The 27,062-nt window shown below is 49.4% G+C and overlaps 2 protein-coding genes across 3 annotated transcripts in view; one reads left to right on the forward strand and one right to left on the reverse strand.

The window, feature by feature from the left end:
• MGAT5 (mannosyl (alpha-1,6-)-glycoprotein beta-1,6-N-acetyl-glucosaminyltransferase) overlaps window positions 1-12,684 on the forward strand; it is a 342,867-nt gene extending 330,183 nt beyond the window's left edge. For both annotated transcript variants that reach the window (XM_023515849.1, XM_012807954.2), the window contains 2 exons: window positions 5,443-5,600; window positions 12,083-12,684. In XM_023515849.1, coding sequence (XP_023371617.1) covers window positions 5,443-5,600; window positions 12,083-12,281 — 357 coding nt within the window. In that variant the 3' untranslated portion in view covers window positions 12,282-12,684. The remainder of the gene's footprint in view (window positions 1-5,442; window positions 5,601-12,082) is intronic.
• A 6,401-nt stretch (window positions 12,685-19,085) lies between these two features.
• TMEM163 (transmembrane protein 163) overlaps window positions 19,086-27,062 on the reverse strand; it is a 256,522-nt gene continuing 248,545 nt past the window's right edge. The window contains exons 7-8 of the mRNA XM_003794372.1: window positions 21,158-21,299; window positions 19,086-19,915 (exon numbers count right to left, since the gene is read on the reverse strand). Coding sequence (XP_003794420.1) covers window positions 19,855-19,915; window positions 21,158-21,299 — 203 coding nt within the window. The 3' untranslated portion in view covers window positions 19,086-19,854. The remainder of the gene's footprint in view (window positions 19,916-21,157; window positions 21,300-27,062) is intronic.

A 27,062-nucleotide genomic window follows, 5' to 3' on the forward strand; every position in this document is an offset into this window, starting at 1 on the left:
ATTGCTCAGCTTTACAGTGCCCTCTTGTTGCCTTTGTGAAAACACAAATTCACAGTTCCTTTGGGAGAAACAGAGCAAGGGGCTCCCTGTGGACAGAATTAACTTCCTTTTGAGGGACAGTGCAGCCTGAATATTGGGGGATCCAACCCAGCAGCCGAGGTGCAATTAATGCAACCACTCCACATTCAATGAACCCTTCCTGTGCCAAACGCTGGGTTTCCCAGCATAACACAAATAATACATGTGCTATAGCCCTCGAAGAGCTGGCTGGACGGGGCCCAAACCCCATCCTCATGACCTGAGACCTGTCCCACCAACCTCCTTTTTCCTTTATCTTTTCTTTCTTTTTTTTTTTTTTTTTTTTTTGCTAATTCCTGGTCAACTTTCCTCTAGCTTCTGCCTCCAGGCATGTATATCAAAACCTGTCCTCTCTGTTCCAATAAGTGTGGTTTCCAAAGAAATCCACTTGTACCCAATCCTCTGTGTTGGAGATTTGGCCTGTGCAGGGCGGAGGGCTTGTGGAGCAGGCCCCATCACACACTGCTTAGCCTTCTCCTGTTGGCCCTTCAGTTCCTGCCTCTCTGCTTTGCTCCAAGCTGATGGCCCTCTTCCCTGGGCCCAACCAACCAAGAGGGAGGGACATCCTGGTTGGGACAAGCCAGACCTTCTGCTAGAGCTGCTCCCAGGGATCAACCTCCACCCCAGCCCTTGTGGTATTTTGCTGAGCAGTGTTTTCTCCCTGCTGTTAATTAGCCTTGGTTATTACAGAGGCACCACCCTTACCTCTTCATAGCAGATTGTGTTTATTTGTTTAGAACATTGTTTTTCTCATAAATTGGTTGGTTCATAGACCTTTCTTACTGTGGTTTATGGCTGTTGTCTGGATATTCCAAAATAGGCATATTCAGGGAAATTTGGTGACTGGTTGGAGTAACTGTTAGGAAGGACTGCAGATGTTCTGTGTTCTATGTGGGCTTATTAACCAGATTGGAAATGACTGTTTATGTCTCATTCTAGTGGCATAGAAGCTTACTGGGTTGCAATAGTCTCCTTTTCTCCTGCTGCTGCTATCAAAGCCCCAGAATGCTGCTAAAACCATTCAGTTCAATAGTCTTTATTGAGCACCAGTTATCTGCAAAAGATCATGTTGGTGAAAAGCTACTAATTCCTTTGCAGCTTGCAAAGTCCAGTCTGGAAGTTCCTGTCCCCGGATGTCTTCTCTGATTCCCGTCACCATCACTCGTCCCTAGTGTGAATCCTGTCCCTCCTCTAAGTGGCCTGTGCATCTTGCTTGGGCACATGTTTGGTGCTGCTCTGTGATTTTTTTTTTTTTTAAAAGGTTGGGCTCTCTTACTAGACTGTGTACTAAACCTCCAGCAACTGTCTCTTTCATGTTCATATTTCTAGCTCCCAGTGTAAGGCTTTGGTCATTTGGAAAGCCTTGAATGAATGAATGAGGGCAACTTCAAAGCCTGTGTATGTGTGTGTGTTTTTCAGGTTTGAGCATAGGTCCTTGTGCCTGGTCTCAGCCCCCCCCTCTCTCCTGGGGTGCAGCAGCAGCTCTGTTTCCAGCCCTGTGGGTCCCACTAGCTACTCTGCTGCCCAGAAGTCTCCAGCGGCTTCCATCTCACTCACTGTGGGAAAGCCAGAGCTTTACCTTGACTCCTGAACCTCTGGTGCTCTGCCTCCCCAGGACTCCCCGCCTAGACTCCATTGCTTCCTGTTTCCCACCCATGGCATACACACTTGGCCCAAGCCACCGGAATACCCCGTTCCTCCTGGAACAGACCACTTTGTCAGAGCTTCTGATCTGGGTTTTCCTCCTCCAGGAATGTTCTTCCTAGATACTTGTGTGGCTTAGCTCTTCACTCAGGTCTTTTCTCAAATGCCACCTTCGCAGTGATGCCTTATGTAGACCCTCCCGCCAGCACCCTTGTTGCTGCCGTCCCCCCTTTTTTTGACAGGGTCTTGCTTTGTCACCCAGGCTGGAGTACAGTGGCATGATAATAGCTCCCTGCAAAGCTCACTGCAACCTGGAACTCCTGGGTTCAAGCAATCTTCCTGCCTTGGCTTCCCAAAGTGCTGGGATTACAGACATGAGCTAACTTGCCCACTCTGACTTCACCTACTGCCTTTTATCATACGACATTTAATTGGCTTATCTATTTTGTTTTTCTTCTTCCCTCCCTGAATGAAGACAGGGGATTGGGTCCCTTTTGTGCACCAAGTAATCCCCCTACACACCAAGGGCCTAGACCGCACATAATAATGGTGACGGCCCACATGTATGTTGTGTGATATGTGTCAGGCACTTTTCACATCGTCATGAAGTAACCAGCTGAGTTCAGATCTAGGCAGTGTGAGTTCTGAACCCTGAGGCCTTTCTGCCTCTCACAATGAACGAGTAATTGAGTGATTGCTCAGAGCGAGGAGATAAGGCAAGTCGGCATTGCTGCGTTAGCCTGTGCTATGGTTGAACGAAATGGACGACATCCGACCTCTGTGAGCATCACGGCGCTGACCCCACTCATGAGAAGTTGCTTGAAAGGAAAAGGGCTTCCTTTTCAGTTGTGCACAGCAGCTGAGGGGGAGCTCTCATAGATGTAGGTGAAATAGCAGATACAATCCAGGCAGCTCAATTTGCAGCTCCAGACCCTGGCACTGAGTAATGGTCATCCTTGGAATATTCTTTAACATCTCGAGGTGCCTTCCTACCAGTCACCTCATTTTTATCTCACAGGAATTACATAGGGAATGAAGGGCAGATGGTATTATCCTCATTTTTTGTGCAAGAATGGGCAGAGCTTAGCAGCCAGCTGTGAAGTCCCACAGCTGGGAGCCAGAGTCCCAGCCCGACTCCCAGCTCCCTCCTGCCTGCTCACCGATGATGCCTTCAGGACTGCCCCCTAGACTCTTGTGTATTTTGCCCAAAGGTTCACATAGTTGGTAACACGACATGTTCTCAGAGCCCGCTGCCTGCAGAACCCAGGGTGGGTTTTGCTTTGCTCATTTTTTTGTTGCCTTTGGCTCATTTAAAGTTACATAAGCACAAGGTATTTAAAAAAAAAAACTCAAAACATCAGCAGTAGGGAAGACCCCTCCTGGATGTCTCCTGGCCAGCGCTGCCCTCACCTTTGTGCTCAGCAACCCTTTTATACACAGCAGGGGCCCTCATGCTCCTGCAGTCACCCTCCACGTGACAGACAGGGTGGTGTGGGAAACATTTCCTCTGTCTGCACCAGTGCTGGGAGCTCCGGGCCCTGAAATCACTGATTAGCTCCCCACACTGGGGGAGGAAAGGAAACATGCAGAAAAGTCGCAAAATATCCCGGAAGGACACACACTGAAAGGTACATTTCCTCACCACTCTTGACCCTGTCACTCCAGGGGCAGCTCCACCAGCAGGAGAGGTTCACACGGCTGTACCTCCTCCCTGGGTTCACTACGCGCTGTCCCACTGTCCCTCACTCTACTTCACTTTAGGACACCTTGGAGATGTTCCCTTGTTGGCACAAAGAAATCTACCTCTTCTCTGGTGGTACTTGTCCGAAAACAGTTTTCTGTTTATTTCACCGTCTGATTATTCTGAGTCGTTCTGACAACACTGCTGTGCTGTCACCCCTTGCTGTCCTCTACGGGCTTCTCTACCCGGGTCAGTGGGGCGAGTTCCTGCAAGTGTGGCAGGATCACTCCACGCACAGCTGAAAGAAGACTGGGGAAACAGGTCAGAGAGAGGTCCCAGAGTGCTCCCTGGTCCTCCAGCCCTCTCTCTAGCCCCAAGTCTTCCTGGGACTGGCCGGTTCTCTCCCCTCCCACCTCGCCGGGGATGACTGGCTCTGCTCTGTTCTGAGCACCCTCCACGCCTTTCTCACGGGGGCGCTGTGTTCCTCGTCTCACACTGCTCGGACTATTTTTCTAGTTGTCCAATTGGTAGAATGTCACACAGCAGATCCTTGAATGATGTAGTTTTCTTCTAAGTCATTTTGTTGTAAATTCAATGAGGAAAAATATAAATTCCTGGTTAGGGCCACTGTTGGTATGGAGTTTGCACGTCCTCCTCATGTTTGTGTAGGTTTTCTCTGGTTACTCAGTTTCCTCCCACATCCCAAAGATGTGCTCAGGTAAGTCCACTGGAATGTCTACACGTTCCCAGTCTGAGTGCACCCTGCCGTGGGCTGGTCCCCGCCTTGCACCCTGAGCCCCTGGGACCCATTAATGCTGAACCAGACAAAACAAGAATGGATATAGGTGATTTTAACAATACAATTCTGTAAAGTAGGGTTTACAGTAGGTAATAATAATGATGTTTGTGATGTTCTTCAACTATGTGGGGGAGGGGGAGCTCCCAGCAAGTTTTGCTCTATGGGCCTTTTTTCCTTGATTTAACTCATCACCACCCAAGACCTTACAGACTCTCCAAAAAAATGAATAATTATCTTGTTTTTATTAATCTTAAATGTATATATAGCTCTTTATTTCAGTGTTTAATATGAGAAGTGTTTTAGACCTTTGCTTAAAAGTTTGGTGATATTTTCATGACCAGAATTATGCTGTAGGAATTTAACTCTTGTTTATGTCAATTAGCCCATGGTAAAAGTGGTTTTTCTATAGTCAGTTTCTAAGGCCCTGTGGACACCTTAAATGAGGACTTACTCTTGTTGTTTTCAACCAATAAATTCTGAGTCCCTGTAAGGGTGTAGTGCCACATCAGGTGACATGCACAGCACCATATCTGCCGTGAACCTTTAGCTCATGATGTCAGAATCTTGCCTTGGAGATAAAACTAGCACTCCTGAAATGATGTCCTGCCAGGTTAGGGTAGACGTAGTGTCTCTGGAATCAGAGGAGCGAACAGACCTGCTGGTGGAGGTGGCCTGAGGATGGGCCTTAGAGGACACAGGCTCTAAGTAGCCAGACTGCATAACTATTGGTGACAATGGTCATGAATAGCCCTTTCACGGGCGGCTTTGGTGCTATACATAATCCAGGGTGTCTAACCTTTTTTCTTTTCTGCTGTACATTAGAAGAAGAGGAGTTGTGTTAGGCCACACGGGAAATACACAAACCCTAATGAAAGCTGATGAGCAAAAGAAAAGAAAAGTTTTGTGCATAATTTTCACAACATCCAGCACCACAGATAAGCAAAACAGTTCTCCAATAATGCTCATGTAGCCAAGAGCCTCAGGGTGGACACACTATGCATTCCCTCTTTTCCTTCAGCCCTGTGTGGAAGACACTATTGTTGTCCCCTCTTGTGGTCAAGGAAGCTGGTAACTAGAGAGGTCAAGACCCGGCTCAAGGTAGCGTTAGAGGTCAGCCTTGTTCCAATCCCGGTCTGTCCTGCCCTCCTCTTCCCTCCATCGCTCTTCCCAGAGCGGGGCCGCCCGTTGCCAATTGTATCCTTGCTCCTTTCACCAACAGCTTTGTTGTCTGTCATTCTAGGATTTCTGCCATGGGCAAGTGATGTGGCCGCCCCTCACAGCCCTGCAGGTGAAGCTTGCTGAGCCCGGCCAGTCCTGCAAACAGGTGTGCCAGGAGAGCCAGCTCATCTGTGAGCCTTCTTTCTTCCAGCACCTCAACAAGGACAAGGACATGCTGAAGTAAGTGCCTGTGGCTGGAGGTGGGGAGGCGGGCAGCTCAGCCTCTGTAGACTCCAGCTTGCCTTCTGGAGGAGAGTTGGGGGAGTGGTTCAGGTTTCAGTTTCCAGGCTGTGGACTCTGGGGATGCAACACATTCACCCAGAAAGACTAGCCCAGTGTTGTTATGTCAAGCACTATGAGGTCACCTGGCACGGACAGGTTGATGTGTTTAGATTGTGAATGGTTGTGCTATATTTGCATAAACAGTGCCTTGTCTGGGCTTGGAGACTGTGGGAGGTGTTCAGTTTGTTGATGTTGGGCCCTAGAACAGTGAGAGTGGAGGTGGGCACAGAGCTACACGCACAGCCCTGGTGGCAGTGGGATCTCCACATGGCCCCCATAAGAACCTGAGAAGTGCAGGGGACAGTGGCAGTCGTTGACCCCAGAGTCAGAAAGGAATGAGAAATATGGAGGAGCTGGCACAAAAATGCTCACAACAAATTCCACGGACTGCCTTCCCCTCCTGTGGTCCTATTCCCTTACAGTTTGTTCCAGAACTTTGGCACATGGTACACAGCAGGCCTGAGCAGGTCTGTGGCAGCAAGGTGGGTGCGGACCAGGCACGCTGGCCCAGGGCTGCACACGGGAGGGGCCTTCAGGATTCCTGGAATTTGTTGCCCTTTTGCTTGCTGTCTTATTCCATTTTGCGCTGCTCTAAAGGAACACCTGAGGCTAGAGAATGTATAAAGAAAAGAGGGTTATTCAGCCCTGGGTTCTACAGGCTGCGTAAGAAGCACGGCGCCAGCATCTGCTTTTGGTTAAGGCTTCAGGGTGAACTGGAGGGTGAAAGGGGAGCAGGCGTGTCACGTGGTGAGAGTGGGCGCAAGAGAGCGAGGTGGTGCCAGGCTCATAAACACTCAGCTCTCAGGTGAACTAACAAGGTGAGAACTCGCTGATTCTCAGGCTGTTCATGAGGGATCTTTCCTGTGACCCATACACCGCCCACCAGGTCCCACATTGGACAATGGGGAGCAAATTTCAACATGAGATTGGAGGGACCAAACATCCAAACCCTTGCATTACTTTCAGTGATACCCTTAGTTTTCCTTTGGATCAGCATTTGGGTTTTGGTATTTGTAGTCCCTAATTTCCACATGAGGTTTCTTTCAGGTCTCTGACTCATGACCCCTGGCAGACTATATCTGGTCTCCCAATTTGTATCACACCTCACCCTGGCCCACATGTAGCTTAATGGTCTAGCCTCCTGACCCACCTCTATCTTCCTAGCTCTGATGAGGTGTTTTCTCTAAGTCATTTGCTTATAAATAATAAATAAGACTGCTATCCCAATGCTAAATATTCAGTCCAACAGTGGGACTTCCCCTGGCTTGAAGAGCACATTTAGGAATGGTGTGGACTTGGGTCCCGGGCTCACCTGTCCCTGCTCTGCCTGCCTGCCCAGCTGTGCTGCTGACCACTGTGGCGCTCTCTGCATGTTGGTCTCACTGGCCTGGCCCCTCCTGTGAGTTGTCTTAGCCTCAAGTGTGCTATCATACACTTTTTATCGAGAGTATAATTTTATGCTTTGTAGCTATCATCTTTCTTTAGGAAGTGTGGCCTCTGGCGTTTCCTGCAGGGATGCTCTCCTGAGCAGGGATGGGGGCAATGCTGTTTTTCCCTTTCTTTTTCTGGGAAGACCAGGCACAAAGGCTGTCTTGATTCCACCATCAAAACAGAAGCACAGGCCAGTAGAGGGAGGTCAGCAGTGAGAGCAGAGATGCTCTGTAAAGTGGGGGCCTCTGGTCTATGTGGAAAGTCTGACAGTCCTAGGAGCATCTGGTTCCACAGCATAGACCCTGAACCCTGGGGTTCTGAGAGGGGCTTTCTACTGGTCCCTTTTGCATAGAGCCCCCAGAACAAAGTGGCTTTTTGAGAACCCTGGAGTATCTTAGCATAGACGTCTGAATTCACTAGATACTGACTGGGGACTGCATACACAGTACTGTCTACATCAGCTCACTCCTAGAAGAGGAGATATGAGAAGCTGCATCCTGGGAAGGGACCTGAATGGGAACATCACAGCTTGCTTCCTGACCAGGCAGGAGTCAGGGGTCTCGGCCCAGGAACCACAATCAAGGCCTGGCTCCAAGCTGGCACCGGGCCCCGTGTGGCAGACTGCCTCCAGGTGAGCCTACAGGTCATCAGGGACACGAACCAACAGCTGGGTGAGCGTACAGTTCCCTCTGTTCCATCTGTTGTCTCATCTGCAAAATGCAGCCATCCTGGGCGATGGTGAGATAATACAGAGCTCTTGCCTAAGACACACCAGAATAGCCCTGTCTTCAGAGAGTTTTAGGTATCGGCGTAGGCCACCAGCCCAAGACTAGAAAAGCCAGGCCTCTGCCCTAGCCTCCCTTCTTCCCTCCGTGTACCATACAGAGTCCACAAGAGCAGAGGGACTCGGTGTGGGGCTGCTCTGCCTACTATGGAGACGTGGGTTTTCTTAGCAGGAGCCTGGAGTGAATGCTAATTTTGCAATAAAGCCGTCTAAAATTAATTTCCTGAACATAAGAGCCCTACTGAATAACTTGTTCATGCATTTGTAAATACTGATAATACTGCGAAAGCCCAGCTATCTGGCAGTCTATTGAGTGGAGGTAATCCTGGCCCATCCATATTCATGGCCAATTAGCAATTAGTAGCTCCTGCAAGCCAGTGCTACATTTTCTTCTCCAGCTTGGGGGCTGGTTCTGAGCCAGGTTTAAGCTCTTTTCAGTCTGGGCATGCCACAACCTTTAAGAGCCACCTGTCCTCATGGAGTGGTATGGATTTTATATTAATACCACATAAATGGAACCGATTGGAGCATCCTGTGTTTTCATCTTGCACTGGGGAGTCAGGAACTGGTCTTTGGTTTCTGTGGGTGCAGCTACTGCTGAGTCTGGAGAGGCCACCTCAAAGAATGCAGGATTCAGGTGTGACCCATCTCTGGACAAGACTTCTACCAGATCTGTGTGGGAACTTGGAAGGTGGAGGTCCCGAAGGAATACCAGAGTCCACTGCAGTGTGGCCCTGTAGGGAGGACTCAGCTCCATACTAGCAACGTGTGTTCATGGGAAGCCTAGTTCCTAAGTTGGGTGCCTCTTAAAGTTACATCTTCTAAAGTATCACAGCATTGGCAATGGGGGGTGCTCTGTGAGAAGGGGGAATTCTAAGCGGGCAGTGTAAACTGTAAGTATTTTGGTACCTGAGAGAAGGGAGATGGCCCTGAGTCATACAAAGGGAACTTGGTGGGACAGGTTTAGAATGGACAGAGCTCCCTGAAAAGGGGGTGGAGGGAGGGAAAGCACTCACCAGCAGGGCGAGTGGAGCGGGAAGAATGGTGGCTTCTGTTCGCCCCCCCCCCCCCCCCGGTCTGCGCTTCTCAGCGTAAGGCCTGGATGGCAGCCTTATGGCAAGGGGCTTTGCCTTCTTTTCCTCCTTCAAGTGCTGTAACTTTTAGAAAGCTAAAGGCTGATAGGCTGATGTGCCAGGAGCCGCTCTGTCCTGTAGGAAAAGCTCTTCAGGCCCTATTGAGAAGTCAGTACTATGGGAGCAGGGGATAGGGGCAGACAGAGCACCCCTGTGCACCCCTAAGAAGCCGGGGCCTCAGGGGGAGGCTGGCTGTTCTTTTAATCCACCCTAGTGACTAGGGGAAGTTGCTTTGCTTCTCCCCTGCCTTTTGCTGACTAGTTAAGCGAAGATGATAGTCACCTTCCTGAATGCCCAAGGCCCATAGGATGGCAATAAAAGGGAGATTTCCCTGGGGGCCTCGAGTCTGCTTGGAAGCCACCCAAAAATGCCGGGAACCACACCACAGGCCACAGCTCTGTATCAGCTGACCCTCAGTGGCGCTGCTTCAGGCTGGTCTCAGCTGTGCTCCAGGAGGCCTCTCCAGGGGAGGCATCTGCAGTGGGCCGAGTTGGGCAGCCCTCTGCTGCTGCAGCCCCTGGGGGTTCACATGGGCTCCTCCCCCAGGAGGAGGTGTATGTTGTGCAGAACCTGAGGCCAGGTGACTCAGGGAGGGAGTGTGAGGGTTTTTCAAGGGCTCCTGACGATCATGCCCTCGCCGTGGGGTCTGAGAGTGGTTTAGGGATTCCCACTCTCAGATTAGTGTGCCAGCAGATGGTTTGAGTTCAAGCACGGCAGCTGTGGTGGTAAGTCACCTAAATAAATAAATGTCATCAGTATAAATCTGTGTCCCAAGGCCACATTCCACATGTAAACTTTTCATTCTGGATTCGGCCCCAGATGTCCCTTTCTCTTTTTTAGCTTGTCAGACTATCCTGTGAAGGACCTGGTAGCTCTGAGTCTGATTGCTTTTAGGAAATCTATAAACATCCCACTTCCTGCCCCCACCCTTCATGATTTATGACCTTAAACCACTGAGCCCCACCATCTCCTGGCTGGCACCAAGAGCAGGGGTGTTGAGAGATGCAGAGAAGGCCCAGAGACCTGGCAACCACAGGGACAACGAGAGAAGGGCCTGCTCTCCTGGGAAGCCTCCAGCTCGAAGTTGGATCAGTGTGTGCAGGGGCAGCTACAGGCTCTAGGAGATGAAGGCCGTGGGGCCAGGGGCTCGCTCGGTTCCAGAAGCAGTTAGACCTTCAGCAAAGCTGTGCAGGACCCAACTGGCAGCCCCAGATATGCTAGGGATCACCATGTTAGCAAGGGGAGGCCCTGCGAATTGGTTGGTAGAGGCAGGTAGGGTGCTGTAGTGCAAGGGGGGATGGAGGCCACGCCATGCTCCTGTGTGTGGGCACACACAGGCCGTCGGTTTGGAGGCAACAGGAAATCTCCAGCTCCCAGTTCTGATCCCTGACTGATCCCAGTTCTGAGTCCTGTCAGCAAGAAGTGAGACCACTGCACTATTTTCTTTTTATCTTTGGTTACACTTTGATGGATTTGGAGAACACCCTCCTGAATGTCACAGGAATGGAAAATTAAGCATCCCTTGTACTCAATACTAAATTGAAACCTGTAGATTAACAACATGGACACATGAGAGAAAAAAATCAATTAAATTCAAGAAGGAGGGACTTCAGAAAGTTCCCACCTAATGGGTATAATTTAAGGGTCAATGACACACTTCCTAGATGAAGATCTCAACTACAACTTGGGCTTTATCTTACCAACACAAACAATGTAACCTAATCGTATATACTAGTGGTTTTCAACTGGTGTTGTGGAGGGGATCTTAGGTGTGCTGCAAAAATTTTTAAGGATCATTAATTATTTTTGAAAGAAGTTCAAAACACAGTACATATATAATTTTTTGGTTGACATAATTTTTTTTTTTTGAGACAGAGTCTTACTTTATCACCCTTGATAGTGCTGTGGCATCGCAGCTCACAGCAACCTCCAACTCCTAGGCTTTGGTGATTCTCTTGCCTCAGCCTCCCGAGTAGCTGGGACTACAGGTGCCTGCCACAACGCCCAGCTATTTTTTGTTGCAGTTTGGTGGGGGCTGGGTTCAAACCCGCCACCCTCAGTATATGGGGCCAGCGCTCTACTCACTAAGCCACAGGTGCTGCCTGATTTAAGTATGCTGCAAAAGGTTAACTATAGGTTCAAGCATGCCATAAGACAAAAAAGGTTGAAAATACTCCCACCCTCTTGGGAATGGGAACATCTGGAGTGTCGTTGCTGACCCCCACCCCAAGCAGTGGTCCTAGTCCACAGGCCCCTCAGCTGTTGGGAGGAGATGGCAGAAGCCAGAACACTGGGCTTGGGAGGGGAGGCCCAGATTCAAGTCCGGCTCTGAACCACCTGAAGCCCCAGTAACCTGGGCTACTATTGTAGCAGAGGCAGCAGAGGTAGGTGAGCGGATGCCCCAGGACAGCACCTCCTGCCACACTGCTTTCCAGCCAGAGACCAAGGCTATAGATCAGGAATTTTTTTAAGCCTTTAACAAAAGTTAAATATACTTTTAAAAATTATTTAAATAACACATATCTTTGCCCCAGTCTCACTCCTTGGAAGCAGCCCTTGCTGGCATGTAGTGTATAGCCTTCTTGACCTTTGGCCCTTACTTACACACTGGCCGGTTACACTGTGTGTCCCGTTCGGGAACTTGCCTCCCTCCAGGACAGCTCTCCGTGCTGCATACACGTCTCCCTCATTCTTTTTCAGTGGCTGCAAAGACTCCAAAAGTACAGAAGGGCCCCCAATTTACTTGGCTGTTCCCCATTTGGCAAGTGTTTGGGTGGTTTCCAGTTTTTCTCCATCACAGGCAACTCTTCACTGAGCAGGTTGAAGACTGCACCCGGACCTGCACGTACACCCTGGTACACAAGTGCCCTCTGGAGCCCAGATGCTTACAAGCGGAGGGTTTCGGGGTCAGAGCACAGGCACCATTTCATTTCTAAAGCAGGAGCAGCCTCAGGAGGTGGGCTGATGCCACCAGTATGAGCACAGGCTTGTCCCCTCATCTTCAACCCACGTGCCTTTCTCTTCCTCTTCAGGTACGAGGTGATCTGCCAAAGCTCTGAGCTGGCCAAGGACATCCTGGTGCCCTCCTTTGACCCCAAGAACAAGCACTGTGTGTTTCAAGATGACCTCCTGCTCTTCAGCTGTGCTGGCGCCCACCCCAGGCACTGGAGGATCTGCCCCTGCCGGGACTTCATCAAAGGCCAGGTGGCTCTCTGTAAAGACTGCCTATAGCAGCCACTCGCTCAGCCCCACACCATGCTGCTGGGACAAACAGTGGCTCCAGCCCCGCTGGGCAGGGCCAGGGGCCTGAACATTTTGGTAGAAGCTTTTCATTTTGGTGTTGCTCCTGCTGCTATCAGAGCAGCCCCATGGAGTCTTTCACCAAACCAAAAGGAGAGCAGATAGCAGGCCGGAGTTTGGTTCTCCCTGGCATAGCACCGTTTCCATTTCTCAAGGAGCAACTATGGGGAGACTCTGTGGATTCAGCTGCTCCAGGGTAAAAAGAGAGTCTCAAGAGTCATTTAAAACTAAACAAGAGGAGGAATCAAGCTGATTGGAAAGAACTTTGAATGGGAACATTCCTAAACCCATTAACTTATTTATTTGGGAGGGAGGGAGGGGGGCGAGGAAGGGAGAAGAAGGCTTGATCACACCTTTCTTCTTTTATTTCCACTGTTAATCATCCACCTTCGCTATGCTGTTATTCTGTCTGCTTCAGGTGGGATGAAGGAGTTGGCAGGGTGTGCCGTGGGGCTGGTGGCATGCTCAAGGGGACCTGGCTGCAGGTGGCAGGAGAGCCAAGGAAAATCTTGCTCTGGAAACACAGCCAAATTCTCCAAGCACTGTCAGAGACAGCAGCCAGAGGATGGGTATAGTGGGACGTACTTGTGTTGTCCAGAGAGCCCAGGCAGGGACGGAAGATAGGGTGGACCCCTTTCTTCCATGTCCCCACCCAGACCTACACCTTGGCCCTAATTTCTGGTTAGCATCCTTTTAGGAAGGAAGTGCAGAATAGGAGAATTGAGCAATTCTGCTACTTTAGATTCTTCCTTCATCCCATGCCACTGTAAGGAGGGAAGTGGAGATGAGGGACTCTCACAGCTGCTTTGGGACTTTGGTCCATCTTTGAGCTTTGATTTGGACAGGAGTGAAATTGGTCCTTAAGAACAAGTGGCATGACTGGAGCCTAACAAGGGGGTTTGTATTATGTCCCCTCTTATGTCACCAAACCCAAGGAATGGACCTCTCAGAGAACATGGTGTTCACTGGGGTACATCCTAGGATGTACACAGTCGCTGTGCTGTCCTGGCCACTCACTTGTGGGTGTGTCTTGCCAGGGCAGGACCTCTGGTGCTGGCTTTTCCTTTATGCATCTGTCATTCTGACAGGGATGAGCCACTCGCTGATTGGCCTTTTTGGGGGCAATGGACCCCACCCTCCATCCTGCAGCCCCCATGCTTTGCTTCCTTGCTGGGCCCAGGACAGAGGCTTGCTGGTGACAGAATGAGTTCCCACCCCACTAAAGCATTGCTTCCACGCTCTGTGTACAAGTTTGTGAGTTTATTGTGAATCCCCTGACACCTCCAGGCCAGGGAGCATGAATCCCCTCCTAGCTGTTGTAGAATGTCCCTGGGAGGAGCCATCAGCATTGTCCAGCCCTCACAGGACACCTTGGCTACTGGTGCTCCACACCACAGCCCTGTGCTTCCCAGCCACCTCCCAGATGCCAGGGGGTGGTGTGAGCAGCCAGATAGAGCAGAGGGGCAAGGCCATGCCTAGGTGTGTGTTCGAGGAGTAAGAGAAAAGGTTTCTGCTTCATGGGGACCTGAGGGAATGGGGAGCCTTTAAATCTGGGCAGTTAGATTCTTCCTCCTCCTTGGTTGGTACCCTGGTACGTAAATAATACCAAATGCATAGGCAGCCTTTTTTCTGAGGCTGGCTCTCAGATACCTGCTGTGGGTCTGAACTGCATGTCTGGTCTAAAAGACTGAAAAGGGGCTGAGGAAGAGCACCCAGAGTCTCCATCAGGGAGAGAGTGAGTGTGTGTGTGTGTGTGTGTGTGTGTGTGTGTGTGTTCGTTCCTTTAAGCTTTGCAAGGGTAGTTTCCTTCAGTAAGAGGGCAGACAGCTGACAGCCTGGCTGTGAGGAAGAGCTTTTCCCGAAGTGTAGGACTTGTGGACCTGGCTTGAGTTCCCAGCCCTGCAGTTCCTGGTGCAGCGCCGCCCTCTCCTGGTTCTGCGGGACCCCGAGTACTGAGGCTACCAGTGCCCTCTCGACCAGCAGGGGGTGCCAGCGGGCCGGGACTGCGTTCATTGGCCACGTTAACTTGCTGGGCAGAGAGGGCCGTCTAGACACGCAGGCGCTGGAGAGAAAGCAGTGTTGCCCCTGCCTTGCGTCTCAGAAGCTGCAGGGATTGTTTGCCATCTGCTCTTGAGTTCAGAGCCTCCCCACTTTCCTGGTCCTCTTTTCCGAGTCAGGACCCCAGGGTCACGCAGCCGGGAAGAGCGCTTTCTCTCACTTAAAACTCCATTTTCCCCACCCCAGTTAGTTCCACAAGGGAGGCTGCAAACAAATCCACACTCCAGTTATTAAGGGCGTTATCGATAGAACCAGAAACTTATAAATGTGTGCTACCTCCCAGGGCAACTCAGACTTAGTCGAGGTCAGAGCATTGACCCTAGAGAAGAAATTGGGAGAGGAGGGCGCCCCTGATGGTATGCAGTGGTTTTGCCATAGCTGATCTTAATAGATTCCTAACCCAATTTGTAATTGGTGACACTGCCTGGGGAGAGAAAACCTAAATCAAGATTAATGTGTATGCTGTAATCACGCCTTGCCTGGTTATTTGGATTATCTTCCCCATTATGATCCCAAGCTCTTAAAAACTTGAGGGAAAACATTTATCTAATTTACTAAAAGAGATAAAGAAAGCTTTCTTTTGAATGATAAATGGTTTCAGGAATTAAAACTCCTGAAAGGAGAAACACTTCTTTGAATGCCGGTAAACACCTCATTTATTTCATGTATGCAGTTTGATTTGCACAAGTATAAATGGAGATACGTTTTGCATTTTTGCTTTGATTGGGTTTTTGTCACTGCTTTATTAGAGTTTGCTTTTTTTGTGTGTTTGGAGATATTAGAGTCTGGGTTTTTTAGGGCAATATTTGTTTTCCTGATGTGCCTTTTCCCTTTTCTTTGGGGTTGGTTTTGGAATCTGGGTGCTGTTGAAGGACAATAGCAGACACTTCTATGTTGGAGACAGGACTTGTCCTTGGGTAACTAAGGCTGGGCACCTACAGCATCCTCCAAGTCCCCTAGGCCATAGCACGTATGCCTGTGCACACCCTGCCCCACCTCCTACCCCCTACTCCTAGGGAGGAAAGTGAAGCAGTGAGAACCCCAGGGAAAGGAGTGGCTTCCTCCAGGGCAGCCCACACCCTCCTGGACTGCTTAGCTGTAGCTTTGGGTCGGTCTTGGGACTGCTAGTTGTCAGTGTGCTGACTGGCCTGTGCTTTCTGCTGCCCATGCCTTGCTAAGGTGTGGCAGTCCCATGAGAAGGATTACACCAAAGGAGTACTAGGCCTGATGAACTCAGAAATTCTTCACCTAGTCAGTATCATAAAAGGGAAAGAATGTGCACCCCTGTGTTTGTTTCTTTAGGGAACACAGGATTTAATAAGGTGAATACTGAGCTTCCCGTTTGGGAGTACAGCCTTAGTGCAACTCACCGGTACTAAAAAGATACCAGTGTGATGAATTGGATTAAAATTAATGTGTGTTAATAGGTGGGTGTGTGCTTTTTAGAGCAGACCAAGGTGGTTTACCTAGATCATGTATATAATTGAACATTGCCACCCTCTCCCATGACCCAAAATTCTTGATTTTTTAAAGTCTATTTTGTTAACGACAGGCTCTGTTGTATATGTTACTGTCCCAAGCCTGGATTGTTTTATTTATTTAAAAATATTTTAATTTCCATATTGCCTTTATTCTAATCCCATCCATCCCTGTGGAGCTGCAGAGCATCTTCATGTGAATAGATGGATGAACATAGACTAATTTAGGAAGCCAAGAATTTGAGGGTGAGTTTCTGTTGTTCTTGTTGGCTTCAACAAAAAGTGGAAAACCAACTTTTTATAGCAAAATACCAAATTAGGTGTATAGTCTTGGGTTCAGGAAAAAAAAATTACCCTAGCTTTCTTAGCACTTAGGGTTTTGTGAGGATTCAATGTTTAGCATAGTACTGGCACATAGTAAGCCCTAGTAAATAATTACTAATAGTAGTGTTTCATAAAACTTGAGAAAGAGCTGAGCTAATTCCCTATCTGTTGTCTCAAAAATGATACCCACACAAAAATATTATTCCATGTTGACTGAATGTTGTAGGAATTACTGGTTTAGATTGTCCAAGTTCTGTGCCTACTCTACTGGTTGAAATTTTACTGTATCCCTTAATGCACTGATATGAAATTATGCCAGCTTCAGCCCCCAGTAGAAACAAGGCTGCACAAATGTATGAACTGGAGTCGAAAAGGATAAAGGTGGCCTCTGGTCACATATTGGCCCTCACCCCACTGATGTCTTCCAGAACATTCCAGGAGTTTCCTTTAAGGAACATTTTGAGCTAGAAATTAAAACAAGGTTTCTTACACACTGCACCCCTTGAATCAAAGTTAACACTATTCCTCTAAGGTGCAATAAGGGAGGCTTTGCTGTGTTACTTAAGGGAGAAGGAATGACCAATGGAACGTTCACATTCCCCAGGGTGTCCCTCTGCTGTCCTGCTGCTGGCTGGGGCTGCCCCTCCTGGGTTCAGGGATCAGACTGCCAGATTGGTTAGCTCCCACATTTCCATCAAATTACAGGTTGATTCCCTGGTCCTAGAGCATCCCCACCCCCAGCTGAGCAGGCTGAGGCAGTGGGGCAGGTATTTTGCCCTTTTAAGAACAGCTCCTGGTGGCTGCTCATGTTTTAATTATATTTTCCCAAATCACCTATATACCAGTTTGCTTTTTGTATTGTTGGGGATTTCAACTCTTCCCTAATGGATTTAAAGTTTTCTCTCTTGCCTCATCTTGGCCTGGCTCTGGATAGACTGCAGTTGTGGAATGGGGGGAATTTGTTGGAGTTCAATGTCTTTTTCAAATTCCTTTGGATTCTCTTCAGCAGAGTCAGCAGTCTTATAGTTCTATGGATGTAATGATTGGAATTTACCTTCTTCAAAGCATCACTATCTGTCCCAGATTTTATGCAGCCTAAGACTGTCCCTCCTCACCACCCTGGCCCCCACAGCTGGGGAGGCATGGCAAAGGGACCAAGGGGGACCCTATGCTTCCGTGGTAGGCAAGGCCATTGTCACTGGGGGTGGGGTGGATGCTTAGAGCATTTGGGTGGGTTGGGACAGCAGGTCAAAAACAGGTCAGAAACCTCAGCACAGACTGTCATGCCCACCAAAGCTGAGGGGGAGCAAACTTGGGGAACGTTTTGCTCACTGTTCTGCCCAAGTATTGACACGACGAATAGCATAACAATTGATGCCAAAGGAGATGGTGATGTCCCTTCTACTGTAGTTGCTATCACAACCTTGATGTCTTTAAGCTAATGGATGTCTGCATCTGTCTTCAAACAGATCTTGGTACAACTGTTTTCTACTGCTCACTTCTAGGGTTAAGTAGTGCAGGATTCTGCAAATAAGATGTCACTGTCCAAATGTACTGTACTGGCATAGAGAGCACTGCTTTGTTTTCCACTGTTGTAGAGAAAACTAGGGAGAACTTTATTTTTCAATAAACTTTTCTTGTGTGACAAGTGGAAGTGATTTGGTGGGGAGGCTGGATGGAGGCAGGACAGCTCTGGAACAGAGCTAAGCCGATGTCTAGCTGCATTGCACAGCCTGCAAACACACTGTTGAAATGGCTAGTAGGGAGATAGGAAGGCGTTCGGGGGAGAAAGGGAGGGTTTCAACTACCTCAACTACTAGACTTTTTTTAGGTGTAAATACATCGCACCTAGCCCGTCTTAAAAATCTTTCAAGATGGGCTAGTATAACATCCCTGAAAAGGCTGGGCATTAGGGCCCATTAGACCCAGAAGACATTCATCCTCCTCAAAAAGGGAAACTTTTGAACCAGGGATCAGTGGCCATGAGCACTCAGGCCAATGCCCTGGAAACAGACTTAAGGTGGAGTCCAGCAGCTTGTGTGCAGGTGACACTGAAGCCACGTGGCTCAGCCCTTGGCAAGGCCTCTGAAGTCAGAGGACCCCCTGCCACTGACCAGGGATGCCACACAGTTCCCAGAGTGTGTTTGGTGGAACACAAGTCCTGGCAAAGCTGTCGGGGTAACACCAAGGGTCTGAGTTTAGGGACGCCACATCGTAGCTTTGTTAGATACGAATGAGGGACCGTGCAGGAGAGAAGCCTACACTTGGCTGTTTTTTTCATGTGTCACATTCCCGTCCACGGGAATGCTCAGAGTGCTGTTGGGGGAAGAGCCGCTGAAGACCCCATACTGGATCAAGGTTGTATGGCAAGCTCTTCCCTTCAGCAGCCTAGAGGGAGACGGGGCTCCAAAGGCTGGGGGGAGGCTCAGGGAATGGGTGTTCCCTAGTTCTAAGTGCTGTAAAGCACGTGTGTGGTCAGTGCGGGTTGGCCTGTGCCACAGAGAGCACCAAGCCCATCTCCACAGTCCTTCAGGGTCCCAACTCCCCATCTCCCCAGGAGGAAAACCTTTAACCACAATGGAAAGCCAGTGGGACTGCCACGTGTTGGTGCCGCACAGTGACAACTCTCAAAGATCACCGTCCTGTGCCATACAAAACAGGTAAAGGTCTTTATTGGTCAGACACTGCTGCCTGGGCACACAGCAGTCGAGAGGTACAGAACATTGTGGGTTAGGGGGGCATGTCTATGGACTCTACACCGAACATTACACAAACTAAAAATGCCTTGTTCCTTACAGAAGAGTAAACCATCTCTCACAGACTGTAATGTATAGCATTACCACTGAGCACGGCATATAGATATATGCATATACGGATAATTATTTATTACAAATAAACTGTAGTTTCACATCGCTCCAAAATGGATCATGTTTTCACATGGATGTTCAGGTTCTGAATGTACAAGAAAGGGTCATGTGCTTATTTTAGTTCCTCCATGCAAAGCTCATACGTATATCACTAAGTACTTTAAAAAATAGAATGGTCTCCTTTTGAACAAATAAATATGTTTAGGCTTAGTAAAACAGTATGAAACTAATGAGATATGGTGGTAGAAAGTAGGAAGCCATATACAGATGTTTCTGGGGACGCGAAGGGATGAGACACAAGAGGGCACAGTCTTCCCTTAAAATCTGCCAGGAGAGAAGAGACTTTGGAACTAGGAGGTGGCCGGGGCCACACACAGTCCCGAGGAGGCGGACCTGGTCAGATGCTATCCATTTCAGGCTCAGAGCACCACAGACAACCTCCTGCCGAGCCATGATGTATGTATCCTACCCAAGAGAATCATTTTACTCCACAAAATAGAAAATGTCAGTCCCAGCTGAAGAGGAGAAAGTGTCCACTCCTAAGGGTGTTGTCCTAACTGACCGGGGGTAGGGGAGAGACAGCAGAGGAGGGGGACAGGGTAGATCCACCTGCTGGGCAGACCTTGCCCTGTGACGACAAACCGTGTGAAAGAAAACGTCCAACAAAGAAACTGGATGTTCAGTTAAATATTGGCACCCGTGGCCCATGTGGAAACCTCTGGTCATCTCGATGGTCTCTCTCATGCAGAGCAGCCCGCACTAGCCCTGCTGGCCCCTTCACTCAAACATCTCATAGTGACGTGTCTGCCTCACCCGCGGCACCATGTCGATGAGGAGTCTGCCAAGAGGAAACACACGAGGTCACCCAGACGCCAGGCCCTCCACAGCCTTGGGGCGTGAGAGCTTGGGCAGGCACGGAAGAAGTTGTGTTTGTATTTTGGGGTTTTCCTGCACTGATTTAAAAGAATAAAATTTATGGGATGTAAAGAGTAACCTCCTGTGGTTTTTAGTATATTCATGAATTTGTTTAATCATCCCACTGTCTTAATTCCAGAACATTTTTGTCATCCTAAAAAGAAACCCTATACCCACTATAGCAGTCACCAATAATCTAGTCCCAGTGGGTTTGCCTGGATATGTCGCATGAATGGATTCAGACAATAGGTGGGCTTTTGTAACTAGCCTTTTCTCCTTGAGGTTCATCCAGGCTGTAGCAAGTAATAGCACTTCACTCCTTTTCATGGCTGATCCACTGCACGGGTCCTGCACATTCATCAGCTAATGAACAGTCGGGTGGTTTCTACATCTTACCTATTATGACTAACACTTCAGTGAACCTCATGTACAAGTTTTTGGTGTGGATGTAGTTTTCATTCCTCGGCAGCATCAATACCAAGGAGCAGAATGGCTGGGTCTGATGGTAACTCCATGTTTAACGTTTTGAGGAACTGTTCAGTTGTTTTCCAAAGTAGCACCATTGTACATTTCTGCCAGCCACAGATTAGGAGTCCAATACTTCCACATCCTCACCAAGATTGGAACTGTCCCTCTTTTGGCTATAGTCATCTTAGTGGGAGAAGGGATATATTTCAATATCTAAAAGCACAGAACCTTTAGAAATGGTCTGTCAAAGGCCAACCTGGGTGTTGGATCTGGAGTCAGTGATGCTGACATGGCCTTCTATAAGAAATTCTCTGAACCGAGCGGGAGGGGGGTGTGCTGCTTGCAACCTCACTGTAGCATCACTCAGTGGGACTTTACCTGAAGATGCTCATCCGGGACAAGGTGAAGACCACCGTTACAGAGTAGGGAGTATAAGCCTTGAGAAGGGAGTTAAAGGGACCGCCTTTTAGTGGGTCATGAAGAATCACACAAGAATAAAGGAGCTCCTTTGTGCGTATAAGCCTTATGCCTATTTTTAAAGTCTGCCTCACTTCTGTGCCAGTGACAGAATTCTGACCTGCTGGGGGGCTTCTCCAGTCCCCTGACATTGGAAGGTACCCAGGTAGGAAATGTGACTGCCAGGATCCCAGCTGGGGAAGGGAGCTGGGAAAGCAAAGATGAATGTGCAGATACATACTTGACCCCATAGGCAAATATGGTGAGGCCGATCAGCACCCCTATGCTGCCATCCAGGTACCAGACTGCGGCGTTGTGCTTGAATACTTCTGCACTCAGAAGAATGGAGAAGCCCATCACGCCGCCCACGAGGGAGTTAAACCCTGCAAAAGAAGCAGAGAGAAGCTGCGTGGCAGTACAAAGCAATCTTTCTCAGCCACCAGGAAAACTACTCAATGCCAGCCATGCCTCCTCCGCCTTCTGGAGCAGGTGCCGGAAGGAACAGTGCCCAAAGCTCTTTCACGAGTGATAGCCACCGCCTGGATACCTACGTAGCACATGGAGTCTGCTCAGATGTCACCAGAGACCTCCCAGGATTGAGCCGTCACCCCACTGCCAGTCTGCACCTGGTTTATTTTTCTTCTGAGCACTGATGCCCCATGAGTGGGTCGCTACTGTTCTCCCCCCATGCCCACCAGAATGCAACCTCCTGGGGGCAGGGCTGTGGGTCCCTGTTGGCTCCATAGCCCCAGGGCAGTGCCTGGCACATAGCTGATATTCACATAGTTAGTGACTACACTGTGTTGAATGTCTGTTGGGCCAGCTTCTAAGCCGGGTATTCTAGACGCACTGTCACCTATAAACCACCTCAGTCCAGATAGAAGGAAATTATTGTCATCCTGTTTTGCTGACAAGACTTAAGTAGAGTGACATTAAATAAACTGACTACGGTTATCCAGAGTTCGGGGGCTGACTGGGACTCACTTTAGAGCAGTGGTTCTCAACCTTCTTGATGCCGTGACCCTTTAATAGTTCCTCATGTTGTGATGATTGGGGGTCACCACAACATGAGGAACTGTATTAAAGGGTCGCGGCATTAGGAAGGTTGAGAACCACTGCTTTAGAGTAACCTAAGGATTTTTTTTTCCTCTCCAGAAGTATGAAGTATATTATCTGAAGCATCCTGTGATGTATTAGCTACATGGCTGGAGGAAGGACCCTAAAAACAGCATTGGAGCTAATAGCTATCAATCAATCACCTTCTCCTTTCACAGGTCACCACATTAAGTCCTACCAACTCACACACCACTTCCATTTTACCTGTGAGTTTTCAGAGGCCATGAGGCAAGAAGGGGTGACTTAGGGTGGCTTCTCGGGGCTCCCTGCCAGGTGAGGCTGCTCCCCTGCCTCAGCAGCACAGTGGCCCAGAGAGAGGCTCTATCAGGTACCACTTGCCAAGAGTCCCCTCCACAGCTCATGCTCAGTCTCTCTTCCTCCTGCACCCCCTCACAGCTGCCACAGAGACCCTCTCCCAACAAATACCCTATCTCAAATGTCATCTGAACCTTCACGCCACCTGAGGAGACGGCCCCCTGCCTCACCCCCCTGCTCTTAGTTTACTGTGCTTCAGCTGCACGTGACCCTGCAGGGCCACTGTGTGCCTGGACTCCACCACCTCAGGTCCCCCCGAGCCTCCACCCCGTCCACCTCCTTGCTGCACCCCCTCTCTCGTCATGGCTTACCACCATCTAAAATGCTATTTTTGCCCTTTCTAAAAAAACCGACTCTCTCACTAAACCTAAATTAAGAACAGGAAGGTGTGTATGTTTTTTTTAGACAACAGGATAGAGTTTGTTGACAGGGAGAAAAATTGATAAGCAATTTTTTGATGGAAGAGGAGAAGCGACAGAAGGTCCGTCCGGCAGTGGAGAGGGGTCCAAGTGGGAGGGAGAGGCACTTGGAATGTAGCAAGGAAGGAGACAGTCTCAGAACAGGGCCCACCTGCTATCAGGGGCACAGATGACTTCTGCAGTAATAAATGAGGTCAAACTAGGGGAGGAGGAAGTCAGGCATGGGGCCCCTCCTCAGCTCTGCTGTCCAGAGAGGGAGCCAACCCCTCCCAGGCTCTCCGGGGCCTCTCCTGAGAGAGCTGCCCCGCAAACCTTGGAAAAGATGAGGCAGGAGCATGAGGTTCTCCAGACGGCCACCAGAGGTCCACGCAGCTCTACCGCGTCACCGCTCTGCCGGCAATGCCACCTGGCAGCCTGCGGTCGGACAGCAGGCCCACCCCTAGGTGCTCTCCAACAGTGCGTGGCCCATGGGTTTGTGTTCACTGCATCTGCTAGGCGGGGAGTCGTGCTTGCGCTGCCGGCTCACCCTCTGATGACAGGGCCTGACTCCTGTGGGCTTCACTTCTAAGTCCACACAGCAACAGGACGGGGAGGATTGTACTGCTGCCCTGCACACCCAGGGGGAATTCCAGAGCCATCTCAGCTGCAGGCATCCCACCTGAGGGGCCTGGGCCCCCTACCCTTCCATGGCAGCACGTGGGCTCTGCGGCCACTCACCTCTGTGACCCCATGCCCACAACTGAGACACAGCTGTTCTAGACCTTTACCTGTTTAAGAACATAATGGCAACAAAACAAGGGGTGGGGCCATCCGGATTAGAAGCCTTGTGAGGCTGGCTTTAGCAACTAGATCAGAATCTGTAATTAGCTACAGTAATTTTAAGCAGACTATTCGGATTGAAAAGATTTTCATGTACTTGGAAAATCACATTGTAGAGTTGGATGTGGGCAAGAGAAAAGCCGGAGCACCCCTCATCTCAGAGGGCTTGCAGACTGGCTCCAGTGGTTCCTGGAGCTAACACGGTCCCCTGGCCCTAGTTCAGAACTTGCCCCTAGGTGCCCTCTCACCATCTTCCTCTGATTTGCGGTATTAATTTTTCGTACAAAATCATCTTACCTTAAATAAACCAACCAAGCTTTGGTCTACTCAAGCAATAAATGCCCATGTTGACGAAATACCCAAAGCAGCAACTGAATAAGACAAGATCTACTGTGTGGCACGGTCTGAAGTGGAAAGCCTGGGTTACCCACAGGCCCCGTCAGCCACAGCCTGCTGCCACCTCTCCCCAAAGATCCGCTTCCCAGCTGTAAGGATACCCCAACAGCAAAGGAGCAGACGGAGTCCTCCTGGGCCAGGTCATACACAGCTCTGGATCAGAACCTGGCTCGCATCCACCCCTCAGGAGGAGCAGTGTGTACAACTTCTTGCTTCCTGGAGAGAGGCACTGGACTGCGCTGTCCATGGCCATCTCAGGGATGCACCCCAGAGCCCCCTGTCCTCAGAGCACACAGCCCATTCTGCCCCACACACCTTCCAACAAGAAAGAACAGAAAGAGGATAATTACATCGTTCCCTAGTTCTGCTAATCAATGAATGAGTCAAGCTCAGCTCCCAGACAATACAATTAGCAGGAGGCTGTAATTACTGCCAAATATTTTGCCAGCAACACCCCCAGAGAGCAGGTGATTGCAGAGCACACCGTGGCAGGGCCTTTATGGGTACGGGACTGGGGGCTTAGTGCCCCTCCTCTCTGGAACAGCACTCTCCCCCTTCCCTCTCATCAAACCCTCTGGGCTGAGTCATCCCCATCTGCCCAGTTTAAAATGACCCCTTCACATCTTCCCATCCCCTCTGCCCAAGCCACCCCCTCACTTAGCTCTCCACCAGGGGCTCCTTGGGGTCAGCTATCACATCACCCAGTCTGTTTCAACATTGGGCAAAATATCCGAAACCCTACCCCCAACCTCAAACCTCTGTGATGTGCCCTAGTTCACTTCCCCTCTCATCCTGGATGCCCCGCGCCACTTCCTGCCACAGCATTCCCTCACTTAAACCATCTATTTTCTTTGCAGCGACTCCTCCTCCCTGGTTCACAAGTATGACAGAAATACTGTTTATGTCTACAGATGGTTTTGTGTATAAGAAATCAAAATCAGAAGTTATTAGGAAAAAAATGCCTGTCATTGTGGGGTTCTCCTCTGTATACCATATAAAATGATGGGAAGTGAGAACACTGAAGGTTTAATCAAAAATTTGATCTGAAATATCTGTAATGTTAAGGAAAAACTACCAGTTAAGGCCTAATGTTCTGAAGAGAAGGGGGCAGGCCCCATGGTCATGGGCAAGAGGGCACAGGGCCACCTGCTGGGTCCACAGTCAGGCTTCTGGCAGGCAGACTCATCTGCATCCTGGCTGTCTGTGGTGACCAGAATGGATAGCCCCATACCTCTGCCAGCCAGAGGGGCCCTGAGCCTTGACAGACCAGCTGTGAGCTGGCTTAGGAGCTGCCTACTGTCTTCACCAGAGCTCACAGAGCGGTCCTGCCCCAGATAATGGGACATGGGTAGAGGGAGACACAGAACACATGGCCCAGTAAAGATGAGGCCCAGGCAGGCCTCTGCTCTGCTCAGCCTTGCAGGGTCTAGGCCAGAGCTGTATCCTTGTGAGCAATGAATATAAAGGGACCTCAAAGGCAGCTGGAAAACCCGAACACTTGACAAATACCTGGGCATCCTTCAACTCTTGGCACAAGCACCTCCTATCCTGGTCATCCCTAAGAAAAGGCAGGGTCCAGGCCAACGAGGCCATTTTCTTTTTCAGACCACAAAACACCAGGCTACAAAAATCACAGTGAGTAAACAAATACCTCACTCCAAATTCCAGGTCTGCCCCCAGAGAATCAGCCCAGGTCTTGTGGGACAATGGATTGGGGTCAAATTGATGCAAACTGCCCATAATTCCATGCTGCTGCTGTGTGTGACACAGACCCTAGAAGGCTTGGCCGAGTTGTGCCATGATATGCTTGTGTCATTCTCAGGAGAGTGAACTGCGAGTTCTTTACATCCGGCTCTGGCAGGAAGCTGTTACTTATGCCCGAGGGGGATTATTTGACTAAGTTGCAACCCCACCTTGGGGACACAGGGAAAGATGTCCCACCGTAATTGGCAGACACCAAAAAGTGGCAATTCTGCACTGGGGGCTGGTTTGTTCACCCAATTTGAGTGCTGGGTGCAAGCAAATGGTGTGAAGCGCCACGGATTCAGGGCTGCTGTGCCCTGCAGGACAAGATGGCAGCAGAGTCCTGCTGCCTATTCACTTCCCCCAGAACTGGGACTGGGCCAGCCTGCTATCCACAGGGGACGTAAGCAACGCATGAAAGAGGAGGGCTCAGTCCCAGAGACCAACCCTTCTGCTGTTTTAAACCACATTTTACTTACTGTGTAAAAAGTCTGAGGCCTAAAACATGCTTCTCCTCTGAAGAAGTTAAGGAAAATTCACCCCAAAATATCACTCCTTGGTCTAAAGAATATTTTGAATTAGAGGCCCTTAGAGATCAACAGGTGTTAGAAGGCGCCTTCCCTCTATCTGCATGCAGCCAGATCCACTGAAAAGAACAATCTTCCCTTCCCTCTCTGTTATCTCAGTGTATTGCAGAAGAAAAGATCAAGAATATAGCCAGACCTGGCCCAAGCCATTTTAAACATAATATATGTCCCTCAGATTTTGTTTCCAAAGAGAATCATTCACAAGTCAGTCTGTTTCTCCCCATCCATTCATTCTTCCAAATATCTGTTCATGCTCCCTAGTAACCATTTATGTCCTTACACAGAATTCCCTATATTCCTCATCTCCTCCACCCCTTATATATCCTCTAAAATTAGGGTAAACTTCTAGACCCCATTGGAATATGGGGTATTCCCTCTGTGATTCTCCCCATGTACACAATCAATAAATCTTTCTCTTATCAATCAGCCTTACTATGAATTGATCTTTCAGTGAAAGTTTCCCCTCACCCCCACACCTGCATCTGTCATCCAAAAGGCCATGCAGGAAGTTCCCCTGGACCCCAGGGACACACGTGTTCTTTCCTAGTGGGTTGGGACTCTAAGCGGAGAACACAAAGGTCATTTCCCCAGTACAGGCACCTGGTAATTGCAATGTGAACTCCAAGGGTCCCACTAGCTGGAGGGGAAAACATGCATGGAAAATTCACAAAGGAAACATCTGTGGAATCCAGAAAAGGCCCTTACTTGTTATGTGGAGCAATGCACATAAAACCCAAGACTCCAAGAAGTC

Source organism: Otolemur garnettii, unplaced genomic scaffold (assembly GCF_000181295.1).
Source record: "Otolemur garnettii isolate 467f Iridium unplaced genomic scaffold, OtoGar3 scaffold00080, whole genome shotgun sequence".
Lineage (NCBI taxonomy): Eukaryota > Metazoa > Chordata > Mammalia > Primates > Galagidae > Otolemur > Otolemur garnettii.